We start from the raw sequence: 15595 nt of genomic DNA on the forward strand, positions 1-15595 counted from the left end.
GCAACGGTAGACTGGGACTTGCTTACCAAGAAGTTCCTAATGAAATGAAAAGCCCAGGAAAGAGTGCAGACCTGACAATATGAAAAGAGTGAAACTAAGATGAGAAAACAGTTGCAAAGAGAGATTCAAAGACTAAGATGATTGTAGGTTGGACCATATGGGACTAAGATATTTGTGAGTGATTGACTGAACAGAGTATCTATGATCACTAGAAAACTTAGKGAAAAAAAATTCAAAAGTTCCAGAAAATGCTAGAACATAGTCAGGGGACCATATCCAGCCTAAAGACAACCTCTGATGTTTTGGCATTAACAAGATGGCAAAAGAGAGAGAATTATAGGACAGAAGGAACTGAAGTACATTAGGGTGAATAAAAGAATTATAAAAGGTTTGGGAGAGAGAGAACATATGGAATGCGTAAATGTAGCCAACTCCTGCACAGTACTAGTAAGATGCTGCCTTTAGTTGCCAAGTCATTCACCTGAATTATACTCTTCTATTCAAGATGACATGTCTATGACAGTATCTGACCTTCTAACCAAAACAGGATTTCTCCTTGCTCCTGAATATCCTTACATCCCCTATATTCTCACCTACTACATAAAGAATTTGAGTCCAAAAACAAATTAAAGGCAAGATTCCTCCATGTTGTGATAATTTGTGTCTGCTTTAYGTAACAGAATAGGCAAGCCTGTTCAGCTGCTTGGCTTTTTATGCATGCCAAATCCGTAATATGACCATAATATAATAGGAAACATCTAGTTTTGACTATATGATTCCTGCATTTTCAGTTATGTGCTGGCAGCACGTAAAGGACCCCCTTCTCCTCCTGCAAATAATACCACAGGAAACAAACCACTACAACAACTCATCGAGTCCATATCTGCTGTCTGCTCATGTCCGAGGTCTCCAGGACAAAGTGAGCAGTATTTGGAGTCTATGAATTGTTCCAGTGGATCAATTCTGCCATTTGTTAGACATTTCCTGTATTTTGTCAAAAAGTGCTCCCAGAGGATTATTTGGGAAAAAAAACAAAAAAACAAAAAAACCACAAAACTCTGCTAGAAGCCTGTGATGTAGACCTGCAAGAGGAATAACAATTTATTATTCTTACCAGTTACTTTTTTGTAGCTTAAGTTATACAGTGCTGCTATTTTACACTGGGTACTAGATGATGCAAGAATCCACCTTCCTCTTTAACTTTTTAATAGAATGTCTTCGCACAGCTAGCTGCCAAGTCAAACATCCCAATATTAGAAAATGTCAAAATTAGGGATTTTCTTTCTGGATTCTACAGAAACAAGTCCATTCAAAATGGTCCTCCTCTTGCAGTGAGTTAAGAGCACAGAGGAAAAATAATTTATCCATAGCACTCTTGCTTCATTTCATAGCAAAATAGAATGTGTTTTCATTAAATAAGGTAGTGAACTACAGGAAAAGTTACATGAAAAGTCACYTAATGTGCACTTCGGTGCTTTTGAATAGTAGACTATCTAAGCACTTAGAAGTTTCACAGTTTCCTATCCAATTTTATTTTAAAATATCTCTTGCTAAATAATTGCTGTTTGGCTGGCTGTGACTAGAGAACTGAATTCAAGGACCTTGACTGCCCTCTTCTACACTGCACAGAGCATTTCAGACTACMTAAGGAAACAGCACACGACCGCATAATTGAAGATTCTATCATGAGGTGCATACACAAGCAGTAGAAATTGAAGTTGCACAGAGAATCTTGCTTGTTCAATGTCTTAACTTTTAGTGTTTTATTTCAGTTTTTGATCTTTTAAACACAGTAGTTTTCTGTATACATTTAGTAATTGAAGCCCACATCTGCATAGCACTTCCTACTGTAAAATCATATTTTTGGCTACTGAAACAAAAGTAAGAAAAAGAAAAAGAAAAATAATAAAAGAGGGGAGTAGATACCTAATACAGAAGAACATTTATCCAACTGAGCAACACTTGCTAAACTTTACAGAAAAATAGTTCACACATTTCAGAAAGTGAAATCAAGGACAAATTCTTAGTTTCAATTCCACTAAAAGTGGAAAACATTCACTGAGATAATCTCTCATTTCTCATCTTAAAGAAAACAAAGATTAATATTCCCATGAGGCAGAGACAATAGTGAAGTTGCACCATTTAAGCTGCATTTTTCAAACAACGAACAGTGATTTATTTTCATGGCAGAAATATTGCTGGAGAACACCATCCTGCCAGGCTGGCATTGAGGTTAAGTTTCATTTTAATTATTGATACTGTTACAAGTATGAGAATTTCTTTTAAGAAGCTCTGAAACAAACATAACTTGCAGGTCCTCAGAGCATCAAAATAAATATTTAACTAACAAACTATAGACTACAACTTATTTAGCTGCACTAATATTCAATGAAAATACTGTATTTGGCTAGTTCTGCTGTAGGCATCAAAAGCTAAACCTTGGTTAATCACACACGAAATCTGTACCTTGGTAAGGATTATCTGAAGGCTTTTAGATCACGAGCTGGGACAGAGAAATAGTAAAATAGCAGTGAACAGAGACCATTTATTATCACCATATTAACAGTTATTTATGTATCTTTAGTATATTAGTTAAATAGTTTCAAAACTGTTTTCATATTCTTGCAGCCTGAGGGAATTATCTTTAAGCAACAGACTGAAATTGTACTGCTTCTAAGTTTTGACTGTTTCTAAATTACTTTAAATATCAATCATGAGAGCCGTTAAAATGAAAAAGTGAAAGTTGTGAAAAAGAAGTAATGAAAGAGAAAGTCATGAAAAAGTCATGGAAATGGCTGTCAAAATTAGCTCACTAAGTAAATGATGATCTTAGCTTCATTACTTTCACTGTACAAGGTAGTTYATATATGCTGTAAACAAGTATATGGAATACAATTTTCCCACCACCTTATATGCTCCCATACATTTCAGAACTGAGTGTTTATTTTCAAGATCCCAAAGACTGACATACCATCATTAATTTATTATGCAATTTAACTACTTCTTTTAAGTCTATCTTTAAACTAATACACTGTATTAATTGCAATAATACAAGTTAATGGAATTCAACTTTTTTTTGTTAAACAGCTATTGCTGTCTTACACAGGTTTTAAAAAATTTACTAGTAAACTGAACATATTTACAAATGTAATCTTTTGCGTATACTGTAGTAACACCTTAACTGGTTGACCTAGGAATTTTACAGTCTGCTAAGGCATAACTTCATGCCACAAGACTATGAAAATTAGTGTTTGGTCATAGAGAAAAACTATTTATATCCTAACCATGTTCTGAACATTCCAACATATGGAACTTCCTCACTACCAGAAAAAGGAGTAAAGTGCATCTGCTACACTCACCTTCCACCACTCCCTTGAAGTCCTAAATCAGCTTGAAAAGAACAACAAATTTCTTTGTATAGTGCAGATCCTCAGCAGCTCCCTTACCATCTCTCAATTTAAAATGAGTAGTGAAAAGCTGAGACATCCACAAATAATTACGTTGAGGTATTCTGATTTATCCATAAAATACTTTACTATAACACAGAAGCTATGATGAATTTCAGCTGGCTATATTTCTCATATAGTTCTTATGCCAGATTGAAAGAAGTGGAATTGTGTTCCCTCCACTGCTCTTGCCAAAGCCCGCAGGCCAGAAGTAATAATAAGCACCTAAGTGAAGTAGCTGTAACCACTGCCATAAAAAGGAAGCAAAACTGGTCATCCGAACACACTGTATTTATTCATTGCACTGACAAGAGCACAGAAATCTAACCAAGATTATTGGCACAGACCCTTTTAAGTTTTTTGAAAYGATAATTTATCTCACAAACTGAAATTCTGTGTTTCACTGATAACGTTAAGGATCTAATTTGTAATTAAAATAAAATTTCTTTCTTTAGTTCCTTAGAAGGAACAAGGACAACTGATTCTAAACAAAAATTATCAACCATTTACAATTCTATCATAGCAAGTATAATCTAATCTATCTCCCAATGAAAACCACAAAAAAAGAAGTCTTCACCATGAACTACTCAGTATATATAAGTTTTTCCCCCCTGCACGGACTCTCGCGTCTTTCAGATTTCTCTTCTTTATAAGATACTACTGAAAACATTTGATCAACAACATTCAGTGAGGTATTGTATTCTTGACTAAATCAAATGTAATACCTGCTTTGCTTCTTGCTGATCTGGCACTGAAGAACAAAAGCCATACTTTAATCCATTATAATGCAAGAATCATAATGAATCACTGCAAACCTGAATGGAAGCCCTTCACAGTGCTAACTTGGCCTTTAACTGATTTACCAAAGCTTTCAGAGAAGCAAAAGGTTAAAACCTTTCTTTGGATCTTTAAACAGCCATTTGAACAAGCAAGGATTTGTGTATGCACAAATTTTAAACAACAGTCCATTCTTTTGAACATTAGTTTAACTTAACTTTTTTTAGGTTGCAAAACTTTTCACACATCAAAACGAAAATCTAAGGGATATGAATATTCCAGGTCTCTCTCGTGAACCAGAATGGTAACATAAGAATTCAAGAATGTTGGTGCTCTATCCACAGATTCATGGAAAACAACAGCATTTTTGGATGGAGAAGCAGCAGACAACTCCAACACTTTCACCTGATAATATCTGATTATCTAAATCAAGACCTTTCAGAGTATTTGCAAAACCCTATCACCAGCTTCATCACATAAGTCATTCTGAACTTAAACAGGAGATTAATCTCTGCCCCTCCAGGCAGACACACACACTACACCTCCAATATAGACAAGTCTAGGGAATTTCAGCGTTCTTTGATACAGTATATGACTATGTCCATATGTGCAATAAGCTGGCCAACAGTATCACTTCAACTCCAGCCCCTATACACCTACTAAATCAATAATAAAAAACACATTCCTAATATTGATCACATGAGGTTTCGTTAGATCCAAAACATTTTAAGAGATGGAAAACAGAAATGGGACATTACTGTCTGGTTCTAGTTCCAGTCACAGTTAGGATGTAGATTACCAAAAAAATCTTGTAACATATTAGAAATGGAAGCAAACTGAAATGCTCCTCTGCTCTTCTTTTTTTCTCCCTGCAGATACTAAAAACTTATCTCCTAGCTCCATCATCAACCTTACTTTTCCGGGTTAAGTAGTGGCCTTGCATGATCCCAGGGGATTCAAAAGCCACACTAATAAGCATTTAGGAAAAAAAAAAAATAGACACACTAATGTCAGACACTTTAGTATCGCTAGCTGTACCTAGTATTTGCCAGGAGTATGCAGCTCCAATATGGGATAGACAGAACAGCACTCCACACCTAAGCTAAAAGCAACCCCTGGAGAGTCAAAGAAAAATAAACTATCTCGTCCTTTTCCACATGTATAGGAAGTTAAATTTCTCTTTCCACCTCCCATATTTCTATCAAGACTAGTAATTTCTTGCATTCAAGTAAAATAAACCCAAAAGCTGTTTCACACAGTTCACTGGCTTGCAGGCTTGCAAGGCTTCTATCCCAATAAAGCAACAAAATTCTGATCACAGGAAAACAAAGTTTATGCTTATGAACAGAAAAAAAACATTAGTTTCCCAAACTGAAAATTGTAACTAATTCTTTAAAGGATAATCAAAATGATATTTACTCAGGAAAAGCCTATAAAACTTAAAGTTGCTCCTCTTCCCAACAGAAGAACTTACCAACCACGTCAGCATGCTTCACTAAAATATCATCAGTTCAGACTCAATCTCTCTATTTACCAGATTAGCACTCTGAAGTATTTTAAAAACAGGAGGCATACTGAAAAACCTGTCAAAGCACAACTTGTGTGAAAACAATCAGCAATTCCTGAGACAAGCAATACATAGGGCAAGGAAAGTTTGAAGTGATACAGAGTATTTTCTAAAATAGTTTGGTTGGTATACCAGAATTTTTTCATGCTACTCAAATATAGAAAAAAATCCTTTCATAAAATACAAGAATTTTTGCTTATTAATATTATACTAAAAATTCATTAAATATTATAACAACATAACTCATACCCACCAAGAATAGTRCTAGGCAGGTATATGGTCATTTCAACTCTTTATATAAGGTAGTATTAACATCTACATTAAAAAACACTATTCAACTAGGAAACAACAAAAAAGAAAACTGACTATATATTAAATGCTAATCATCATTAAAATTCCAATTCTAATGAATAAACTTCAACAAACATACATTTTTTACAATTTTCCAAAGTAGGCTAAAAAACATAAGCTAGCTTCTCAGGTTCAGATTTTTGTTTGTAAACTGTATTGGTCTACCTGAGCAAAACTAATTAATTTCCTTTGCTAGAAACTGGACTAGGAGGTTTGCTTAAATTATTCAAATCTCTCATCAGTAAGATCACTTACCTCTTCCTTCTTCCAATCTGTGTCTCCTATTTACACGTTGCCGCTTTTCTTCTTGCCGTAACTGAAGGTGTTCTTCAATATTAACTCCAGGAACAGGAACAGCTGCATCAATTAAGAAAATACAACATACAAAACTTTCTTTRAAAATGTTTTTGTAGTAATAAACCCTAGTAAAACTTGTTGAGTATATCAAAACTTATGCCTACTACCTGTTTTTTGATAGAATATTTAGAAATAAGGAAAGAAGACAAGCAAATTTCAGGTGTTCACATATCTTAGGCCTCATCTCTGAGCTTCTTAATTTTCATGAGTCTACAACAATTTCAACATCACTTATGTACTTTCAGGTCATGAATGTGATTATTTTACAATCCTTTTCTATACTAGTTGCTACTTCCATGTAGGATTAAGGTCTAAATATGCATTTAAATACAAAAAATAAAAGAAGTCAAGTCAGAGCTATCAAAATCTCCTCAAAACCTAAAACTGCCCAGTTGTAAGTACAAAGAATAAGATACTAAAAATGTTTCTATAACAGATCTTTTAAGATCCCAATCTGTAGTTTCCAATTACTGTATCACTGTCTTTCTTTCCCTATGGTATTTTTTGGTATTTTTCACATTCCTGGCAGTTCATTTTCTCCAAAAGTTTCTGAGAAGAAAAAAGAAAAAAAAATTCAAGAAACAATATTCCCCATCTTTTATGTGAAATTTTACTGCAACGATCTCTGGTAGAAAGATTATAGCAAACTTCTCAGGTTATCACAGAATGGCAAGAACAACTTTGAAGTACAGTATTAGCATCCTAATGACACAGGTCAAAACGGCACACATCTATTGTAAGTCACACATAAAATGTTTCACTTACCAGAGAAATCCCTCTTTATGACATCCCTAAGAAAAAAAACTTGTCTGATAGGCAACATTTTATCCAAATTAATAACTGTTATACTAAAACTGTCACATAAGTCTGAAGTTCAGTAATATGACTGCAAAGAAAAAACTGCACTAGTTAAGACACAAAGCCTTATCACACATGACGGGGCGGGGGGAATAAAAACAAAAAAAACAAAATGCAAACAGACCTGAAAAGAACAGCTCTGTTTCTACACTAACCTGTTACTCTGTTTCAAGTTTCAAAAGTCAGCAGTGATACCAATTTTATTTAATGAGTACAAACAGAAGTCTCAAGGAAAAGAATAATACCTACTCCAACTGGAAACAAAAAACTGCTGTAAGAAAGTGAAACAAACAAACAAAAAGTAGTAGTATGCTAATTTCACATCACTTACCCAACAAGAGATCTAAAGGTATCATCTCTTTCACAGCATCAAGGATTCCTCTTTGCCTTGCCTCTTGGCCATCCAGTTCTCTAGCACATGCCTTGCAGCAGCCACATACAGCACAGCCYGACTCACCTGAGCCACAGCCGCAGATTCTGCAGCAAACAAAGTTGCTTTATCATTACCTTTATTTTCATGCATCGCTGATACCTTAGTATTTAAAGCATACCTTAGTATTTAAATCATTAATGCCTACAGACAGAACAGAGTAACAATGTAATTCTTCCTGAGATAAATAGGAAGTATAGCTAGCTTAAATCCCAGATGCTGTTGCCTGATGCCAGAGAGCACATAATGACCACAAACACCTGAATTGGCTTCTCAGCATTAAACTTTTCTTCATTTAACTACAGTATACTACATGAAACACAAACAAGGAAACAACGAGCACATGCAATGCTGGAGAAGATGGTAACGGCAAAACATAAAGCAGTGACTTTATGCAGCTCAAGTCTGAAAAAACAGGCAAGAGTAAATGAAACAAGATAAAATTCTTCTGTTACAGGATGAAGCAAGGTTATTCAAAGCCAGCAGCTCTGTCATTTGGACTACAGTACTTTGTCATCTAGGCAGGGGGCAACCTGTATTACTCTATATTCAACAGCTTCTAGTAAAGCAGAAAGTATATCCTAAACAGATGTAAATACATTTCAAATGAATTATCTGCACCATTTCAAGTTATTTACAAGAATTTTAACCTACATCGGATTTTAAAAGCACTTATCATTTAGGTAAACTTCAGTCTAAAATTGCATTGTGAGAACATAGTAGTTTGGTTTACACTCAACAAACTACCACTAATACATTTCCTTACCCTCCAGGTACTCTGTCAGGCCGCCCACTACTAACACAGCTAGCTCCATAGCCTGTGCAGTCTCCGCAAACAGTGCACACCATGCACTGCTCCAGCTTCCATTTATGCATGCCTGGGGGACACATCATTGACTTCTCGTCTTTTTCATCTAGTTCTTCTTCTAGGTCTTCATCCATTGCTGTTGCCATGTTCTCAACTCCAAAACCTATTAAGGTTTGAAACATCGAAAAGTAACTGTTTTCTGAGGCCAATGGTGGCTACCATTGAAGAAGCTCTGAAGAACACTTACACATCAGRCTTTGAAAGGAATGATTAAATATGCCTGATTTGCATGCTCARTCAGCATGACTACACTTCTGAAATCTCTCCAAGCACAGGCTGGGCTGGATACCTACGCCTTGCAACTAAAAAAGCAATTAAGTATTTATATCCAGTATACTAGTAACAGGTCAATTACTCAGCAGGTGTAAAACATTCCAATCCTGCAAGGTAGGGGAGACAGACTCCTCACATCTAGTCTTAGCAGTTAAGGGAAATATTCAGTTATATGGAGAAAGAAGTAGATGTACATTCAGGCAAATGGGGCAGCCTTAAGACTGAAGGCAATCAAGGAAAGGCAAAAATTTCTTCATGCTAGGGCAACTCCATAGCAATATGACTGCAGTGATGAAGTTTGGTTTTGTTCTTTTGTTTTAAAGATAAGTTTTCTTTCACTGCTAAAAGGAAAGCTATTGAGATTTTTTTTTTTTTAAACACATAACTGTATATTAGTCTGTACAGAACACCAAGCGCCTGACAGGTGCAGTGAAAGCCTTTAAGTGCATTGTACATACTTAAACTGTAGTATTAGAATTACAGTTTGAATAAAATGCTTAGCTATGCTTTTTTACTTGTCATATTTTCAAGAAAAAAAAAAGAAATAAATCTGAGTTTCTCACCTTTTCCTCCCTGGCTCATGGATCCTGTGTCTCGTCCACACTGTCCTTTATTATTTACACCAAAAGTCCAAACTTCTCCATTTTTCATTAATGCACAGGTGTGAGCTTTGCCCATGGCTACCTGAGTCACAAAGTGCCCTTTCAAATCTGTTACTAAACCTGGGAGATATAAAATAGTTCAGTAGTAAACAATACTTCCTTCCTGAGAAGAAAACATCTACAATATAATAAAATTATTAATGAGTACTGACAATTCTTAAATTAAGGGTAAGAGAGAAAAATAGCATATACCTAGAAAAGCTGCTAGAATAACAAGTAAAAGCAGAATTAGTCTTAGATTATTTATTCTTAAAAAAAAAAAAAAAAAAAAAAAAAAAAAAAAAAAAAAAGCCCTAAAACCAAAACTACCCCCAACTGGCATTTCTTTCTTTACTATTTTTAAGCTGAGATGTACTGAATCACAAGCAAATTCAAAGCAGGTCATCCTATAAACTGAGAAACTTACAAGGTCTGATCTGCTGCCTTTCTTCATAACATGCCTCATTTCCATGACTTTTCCCTGTGTGGCCTTCCAGCGTCTAATAAAATAACTGATTTTCTCTTTCTTAGTAGAAGAGTTAATTTTGGTATTTGTTTCTATTTTTTTCATGTATTTTCAAAGTCCTCAAGGAAATTGTCTTCTCTTCCTATCCCTCTATTAAATTTCACTAATTCAGCAGAGATTCAGAAAGCTATCAAAAGAGTAGGGAGTATATAAACCTCATTTCCACAGGCTAAAACTTTCTTCTACATTGATTTCAACTATTCTATTTCAGAAATCACTTCAAGACAAAAAACTTACTTGTACTATCGGAGTAAATGGCATCTTTTCCAAACATGTACAGTTCTCCATCTTTTGAAATTACAGAACTGCTTCCATTATTGCAAGCTGTGGATATCACAATCTTTCCTTCCATTTTTATGATTTTTTTAGGTTTATAAGGTTTTGACTGTCGTCTACTTTTAGCTTTAATAAATAAATAAATATTCAGAAGTCATTCTACAAAAAAACTTTAAAGACAGTTTTTACCACAAACTGTAACATTTGCTTTTGCAAGCAGAAGTTAGTTGTCACTAACTCGTTCAGTATAGTCTCCTGGTCTAATTTTTACTGGTTTCTCTAAAATTTCTACGGCAAGCAAAATCATGACTAAATAGGTATATTCCAATGATGATTCTTCAAGACTATATACATATATGCGCACACACACTCATATATGCACACGCACACATTGCACTGACATAAAGCAACCCACAGTCAAAAAAGTTTTCAGATGGCAATAGAGACTAATACACAAATGAACAGTAACTTCAGACAGATGTTACAATTTTATAAGCTTTTTTCCTCTTTTTAAAGAAAAAYACTGAATTCTCAATGTAATAAGGCTGTATTTCTAAAATATTTGAGTCACAACAGATTCCAGTAAAGGGAAAGGGGAATAAAATGGTTAAAAAAAGAGACATTCACATCTCCCCCACATATCTCCCTTCACACACAATACACACAAATACACACACGTTTTCTAGCCTCAGACAACAAAGTAACTGCACAGCTCCTAAAGGCTAGACAGAACAACTAATAGCTACTATTACCATCTGTGAATTTTTGCCCAGGTCAGAAAATTGCCAGCTGTCTTTATTACTGATAAACACCAACTCTAAGCAACTGTCTCCCCAGCTAGGTCTAAAAGAGACTAACTTCTGTAAACAGTTATAAAATTTGGGCATGTCCACTCTAAGCCAAATTGGAGAGTGTCAAAGAACCAGATGAATCTGAAGACAGTTAAAGTTTTAAAAGAACTGCAAAAGACCTTAACAGCGTAAGTGTTAGATCTTCTAACTTAAATTTCCCTGGWGTCAACCATAGAGTTGACAGAGACAAAAAGTTGGACTCTACCCCAAGCTAAGTATCAGGATTTTTAAATTCTAACCATGTAACCACTACATAAAGACTTCAATTTTACACAGAGATTTGAGTATTATTTATCTGGATGAGTTAGGCTTTAATACTATTTGAAAATATGCACTATAAAATGTGCATTATATTACCTCATTAAAACGTATGTAATTATGAGAACGACAACTCAGAAAGATCAGCTTTGTTCAAGACCTTCAGGAGCAAGGCATTTATCAGAATCCTTTACCTTTTTCCCCCCACCTCTAAGTGACCTAACACAACAACCTGTTTCCTAAAGTGAAGTATTTAACTTCTGAAGACTGCAATTATACAATTGCTAATTCATGACCTTCCTGTTATGGGGAAGCATTAGCTTGAAAAAAAACTGTCCTCAAAGTTCTCCAAAACAATAGGGAAAAGGCAAGAGTTTTTTTTTTCAGTTTCAAGACAAAGTCCCAGTTACATTTTTACGGCCTTTTAACCAAAAACGTCACCCCAATACTGGAAAAATTAGGGAAGTTTTAACAGTAAAGTTCTTGTAACAATCAGGTTTTTGCTTCAGAACACAACTTCAGTTAGTTGCTGTGCTCATACACTATAYAGATTTTTAATATAGGGTAATTATTTTAATGTATTGCTCAGACAGAGGTAGTCCTAGTAATCATATCAACTACATAAAATACATCTCCTAATTCTATTAATGAAATGCTTTTATGTCCTTTGAAAATCTTAGCACTGTTCCTCTCAAATTAACAGGTGGTTAAAAGGCTTTTATTAACCACGGATCAGAAACATCATACATACTTGATTCACCATCTTCTCCTTTACTAGCAGAACCTGTGAAGAATATACTTCCATCCTCTGCAACAAGTAAGGCATGTGAACCATCATGTCCAACAGAGAACTGAATAATCTTTGGAGATTTTGTGATTGGTAGTTCAACCCATTTTCCTGCAGATGGACCACCTTGTTTGATTCCAAGGCTCTGATATTTGCCAGTATAATAAATCTAGAAGAAAACAGTACATCATTTCCAGTTATGTCACAGCACAATGTTACCTTTGTTTTGAAAGCATGTCATTTTCAAAATGTACAGATTATTTCCTGATTTTTATTATGTGATTTCAGTATCTCTATCCTAAATCTATGAATTTTAATTTCACGTAAGAAGCATTTTGATTAGGTTCTACTTCTTTCGAAATGCACTTTCTGCTGTGTCACAGGGTTAGGTTTAAACACAATTGTTTTACTAGAAAAGTGGAAAAATTAAGGGAAAATATTCAGAGGAAACTAAACATTTAAAATATTTAAGAGAAATGTCAGGCCCATGTAGAAACCATATGGTACTATAACAATGAAAATAAAAATTTAATAAATGACTGCACATTTTACATGGGCTTTAAGGCATGCATTACTTAAAACATATTTTCAGTAAATGCACAACAGCCACTAAGTACCCAAACCATAAGATACAATATAATACTTCACACGAACAAATATAGAACTACTACTAAGGACAAAAAGGCTTCATCCAAAACTATGCTATTCAATAGCACTACAAAACACTGCTAAGTCAACCTTCATGCATAACTAGCGGTGTCTTAATTACACCCTATGCAAAGTATTTCATGTATCAGTAAGCTGAATACACCACTTTAGAGACTAAAACCAGGAAATTTGTTCATTTTAATTTGAAGAGGCATTTGTCAGTCTGATATCAAAATAGTCTGCCTCCTCTAATGTCTGAAGAGTCCTGCTTTATCAAATCTTGTATTTTTCATTATTAAATTTTACTGGGAACAAAATAGTTTGTATTATTTACGACCATTTTCACTAATCTTGTTGTTTCAACAGGGGTGTAGCAAAGCTTCTATCACAATAAAGCAACAAAATTCTGATCACAGGAAAACAAAGTTTATGCTTATAAAAGGAAAAAAAAAAACATTAGTTTCCCAAACTGAAAAAAAACACAAGTAGTAACATGAAAAGTCACAGTGAGAATAAGTAAAATTACTGTTAATTTCAATGAATATACAAGTGCCTCAGAAAAATTAAAGTCTCCACTAAGAAGAACTGTCATATTAAACTACTAAGAATAGGTTTAAACTCAACTGAAATCTTCACATAGGGAAGTCTCAAGATAATTCTCTGAAGCATCTGAAAATCAGGCTGGAATTTAAATAAATGACTGTAGGTAGATGTTTATGAAAAGCCATGAAGAAGTCAAAAGTCTGAAAATGTGCTAATACACCATTTGTAGAAAAAAGGTAACCCCTCTAATCCAATACAGAAAGCCCCACATTGTCTCCAAGTAAGACTGACTGTAAAGATGACTATAGATTCTTTGAAACATTTAAGAATAGATTTCCCAAGGGTTCCAAAATCATCTGTTTAAATTTTCAATTAGCCATTTTCATTTTTTCCTTTAAAGAGGGCTCTGACGATACAGTCATATAAATTAATTCTAACATGCTAATAAAAGTAGAAAGGAATTGTGGAAATGAGWAATTAAATTTAAAAAGATTTAGCAATATATATATACTGATACTATTTAATATTTACTAGAATATGTTTCCAATACCTTTCCGCTAGCAGTTTTCATTAGTGCGAATTCTCTTCCAGCACCAAGGACAGCTGATTCCTCATCAAATCCTGTACCTGCACAAGTAAGATTTCAATTTAACAACTGGTTTCAGAGATCATTTTCCTCTTTACAAACCTAACCCTGTCAGGGATAATCTGCCACTGAAGTTGAACCATAAGAAAGCTTCCCAAAAAGGTGCAAGTGAAATGAAGTTCTCTTGACACAAGAAGAGTTCAAAGGAAAAAAAAAGAGCTAGCATAAAAATATAAGAGTAACTGCGTTTGGTCAGACAGGAGGTCGATCTAGACAAATATCCTTTTCTTCTGAAAAAAGCAGAAACCTAATAGAGCAGAACAAAAAAGCAAATGCCAAGTGATATTTCTCCAAAATACTTCTTAGACACCAATGATTTTTACAGCTCAGAAATTCTGATGTAAACATGGTTTCCAAGTGTTCTGCATCTTTCAATACATTCATTTTCCATGAATCCAGCCAGCAGGCCCTTAAACTTTTGTAAACTTTGTCCCATGACAAAGAGTTCCATAGCTAAACTATACGTTTTATGAGCATTATTATGAAGTTTAAACTTCAAACAATATTTATTCTGAACTAAACAAGAATACTGGAAGGCGAGAACTATTACGTTTAATTAGAAAGCTAGGTGAACTCCATGGATAGCACCACAGACACTCATTTCGAATAGCAGTCTTTCTATATGGGTCACTATGAATCAAATAACAATTAAGCAGTTTCAAAACTCTTGTACTTCTCCACACGTTTACTATAGAGCTGTATCTTCTTGCACATAATAAAGACCAATAAAGGGAGAGCTAGTGATTCAGTTGTATTAACTGACTTGCTAGCTGATTATTAATCTTAAAAAGAAGAGGACTTACTGATGATGTGTAAATCTTTCTCCAGATCAAACAATGAGATACCACAGGCATGCAAGCATTTTCTTGCAAGCTTAAGCTGTAGTTCTTGCTGCAGTACTGGCTCAGTACTTGTTGCAAATATTCGAACTACAAAGCCATCCTGTAATAAACAAAGTATTCACTTCATACTACACAATAAATACATTCATTTACTTTTCATAGCCTAAGTGCACCTAGTATAATAATGTTCCAGATCATGTTATGAGAAAACATATTGAAAGTTACATTTAATACAGAGGAGAAAATTGTTAACAAAGCAAGTAAGTGGCAAACAGGATGAGCTGAAGAGAACCATCTGACAGAACTTGAATTCAAAATATTTCTGTTATATTACAAAAACAGTGAATTGCTACAGAAATGATTAACTCAATTTCACTACAAAAATCTGATTTTTACAATTACTTCCATGCGCCCGTTAAGCCTTCTCCTGATTCAAAACTCAGGATCTGCTGCACACTTTAAAAGTAACTGCATTAAGCAGTATCTAAGAATAGGTTTCTGCTTACAGGTGCATCAACTGGGACTGGTTCTCCAGTGCAAACCTTAACTGGAGATGAAATTCTTACTCTTGTATCAAAGTAAGAAACCCTAACTGCTCTACTATTTTAAAAAAGTATGTCTCAATTAAAAGAGAACATAACTCAAAATCA

The 15595-nt window shown here is 34.5% G+C and overlaps 1 protein-coding gene across 4 annotated transcripts in view; it reads right to left on the reverse strand.

Moving 5' to 3' along the window:
• MYCBP2 (MYC binding protein 2) overlaps positions 1-15595 on the reverse strand; it is a 211450-nt gene that overhangs the window by 147815 nt on the left and 48040 nt on the right. For all 4 annotated transcript variants that reach the window (XM_085309535.1, XM_085309537.1, XM_085309534.1 and 1 more), the window contains exons 10-17: positions 14907-15045; positions 14008-14084; positions 12231-12435; positions 10332-10496; positions 9491-9649; positions 8553-8757; positions 7688-7833; positions 6397-6498 (exon numbers count right to left, since the gene is read on the reverse strand). In XM_085309535.1, coding sequence (XP_085165661.1) covers positions 6397-6498; positions 7688-7833; positions 8553-8757; positions 9491-9649; positions 10332-10496; positions 12231-12435; positions 14008-14084; positions 14907-15045 — 1198 coding nt within the window. The remainder of the gene's footprint in view (positions 1-6396; positions 6499-7687; positions 7834-8552; positions 8758-9490; positions 9650-10331; positions 10497-12230; positions 12436-14007; positions 14085-14906; positions 15046-15595) is intronic.

This window comes from Rhea americana, unplaced genomic scaffold (genome assembly GCF_003343005.1).
Source record: "Rhea americana isolate MKP2758 unplaced genomic scaffold, rheAme1 scaffold_3, whole genome shotgun sequence".
Lineage (NCBI taxonomy): Eukaryota > Metazoa > Chordata > Aves > Rheiformes > Rheidae > Rhea > Rhea americana.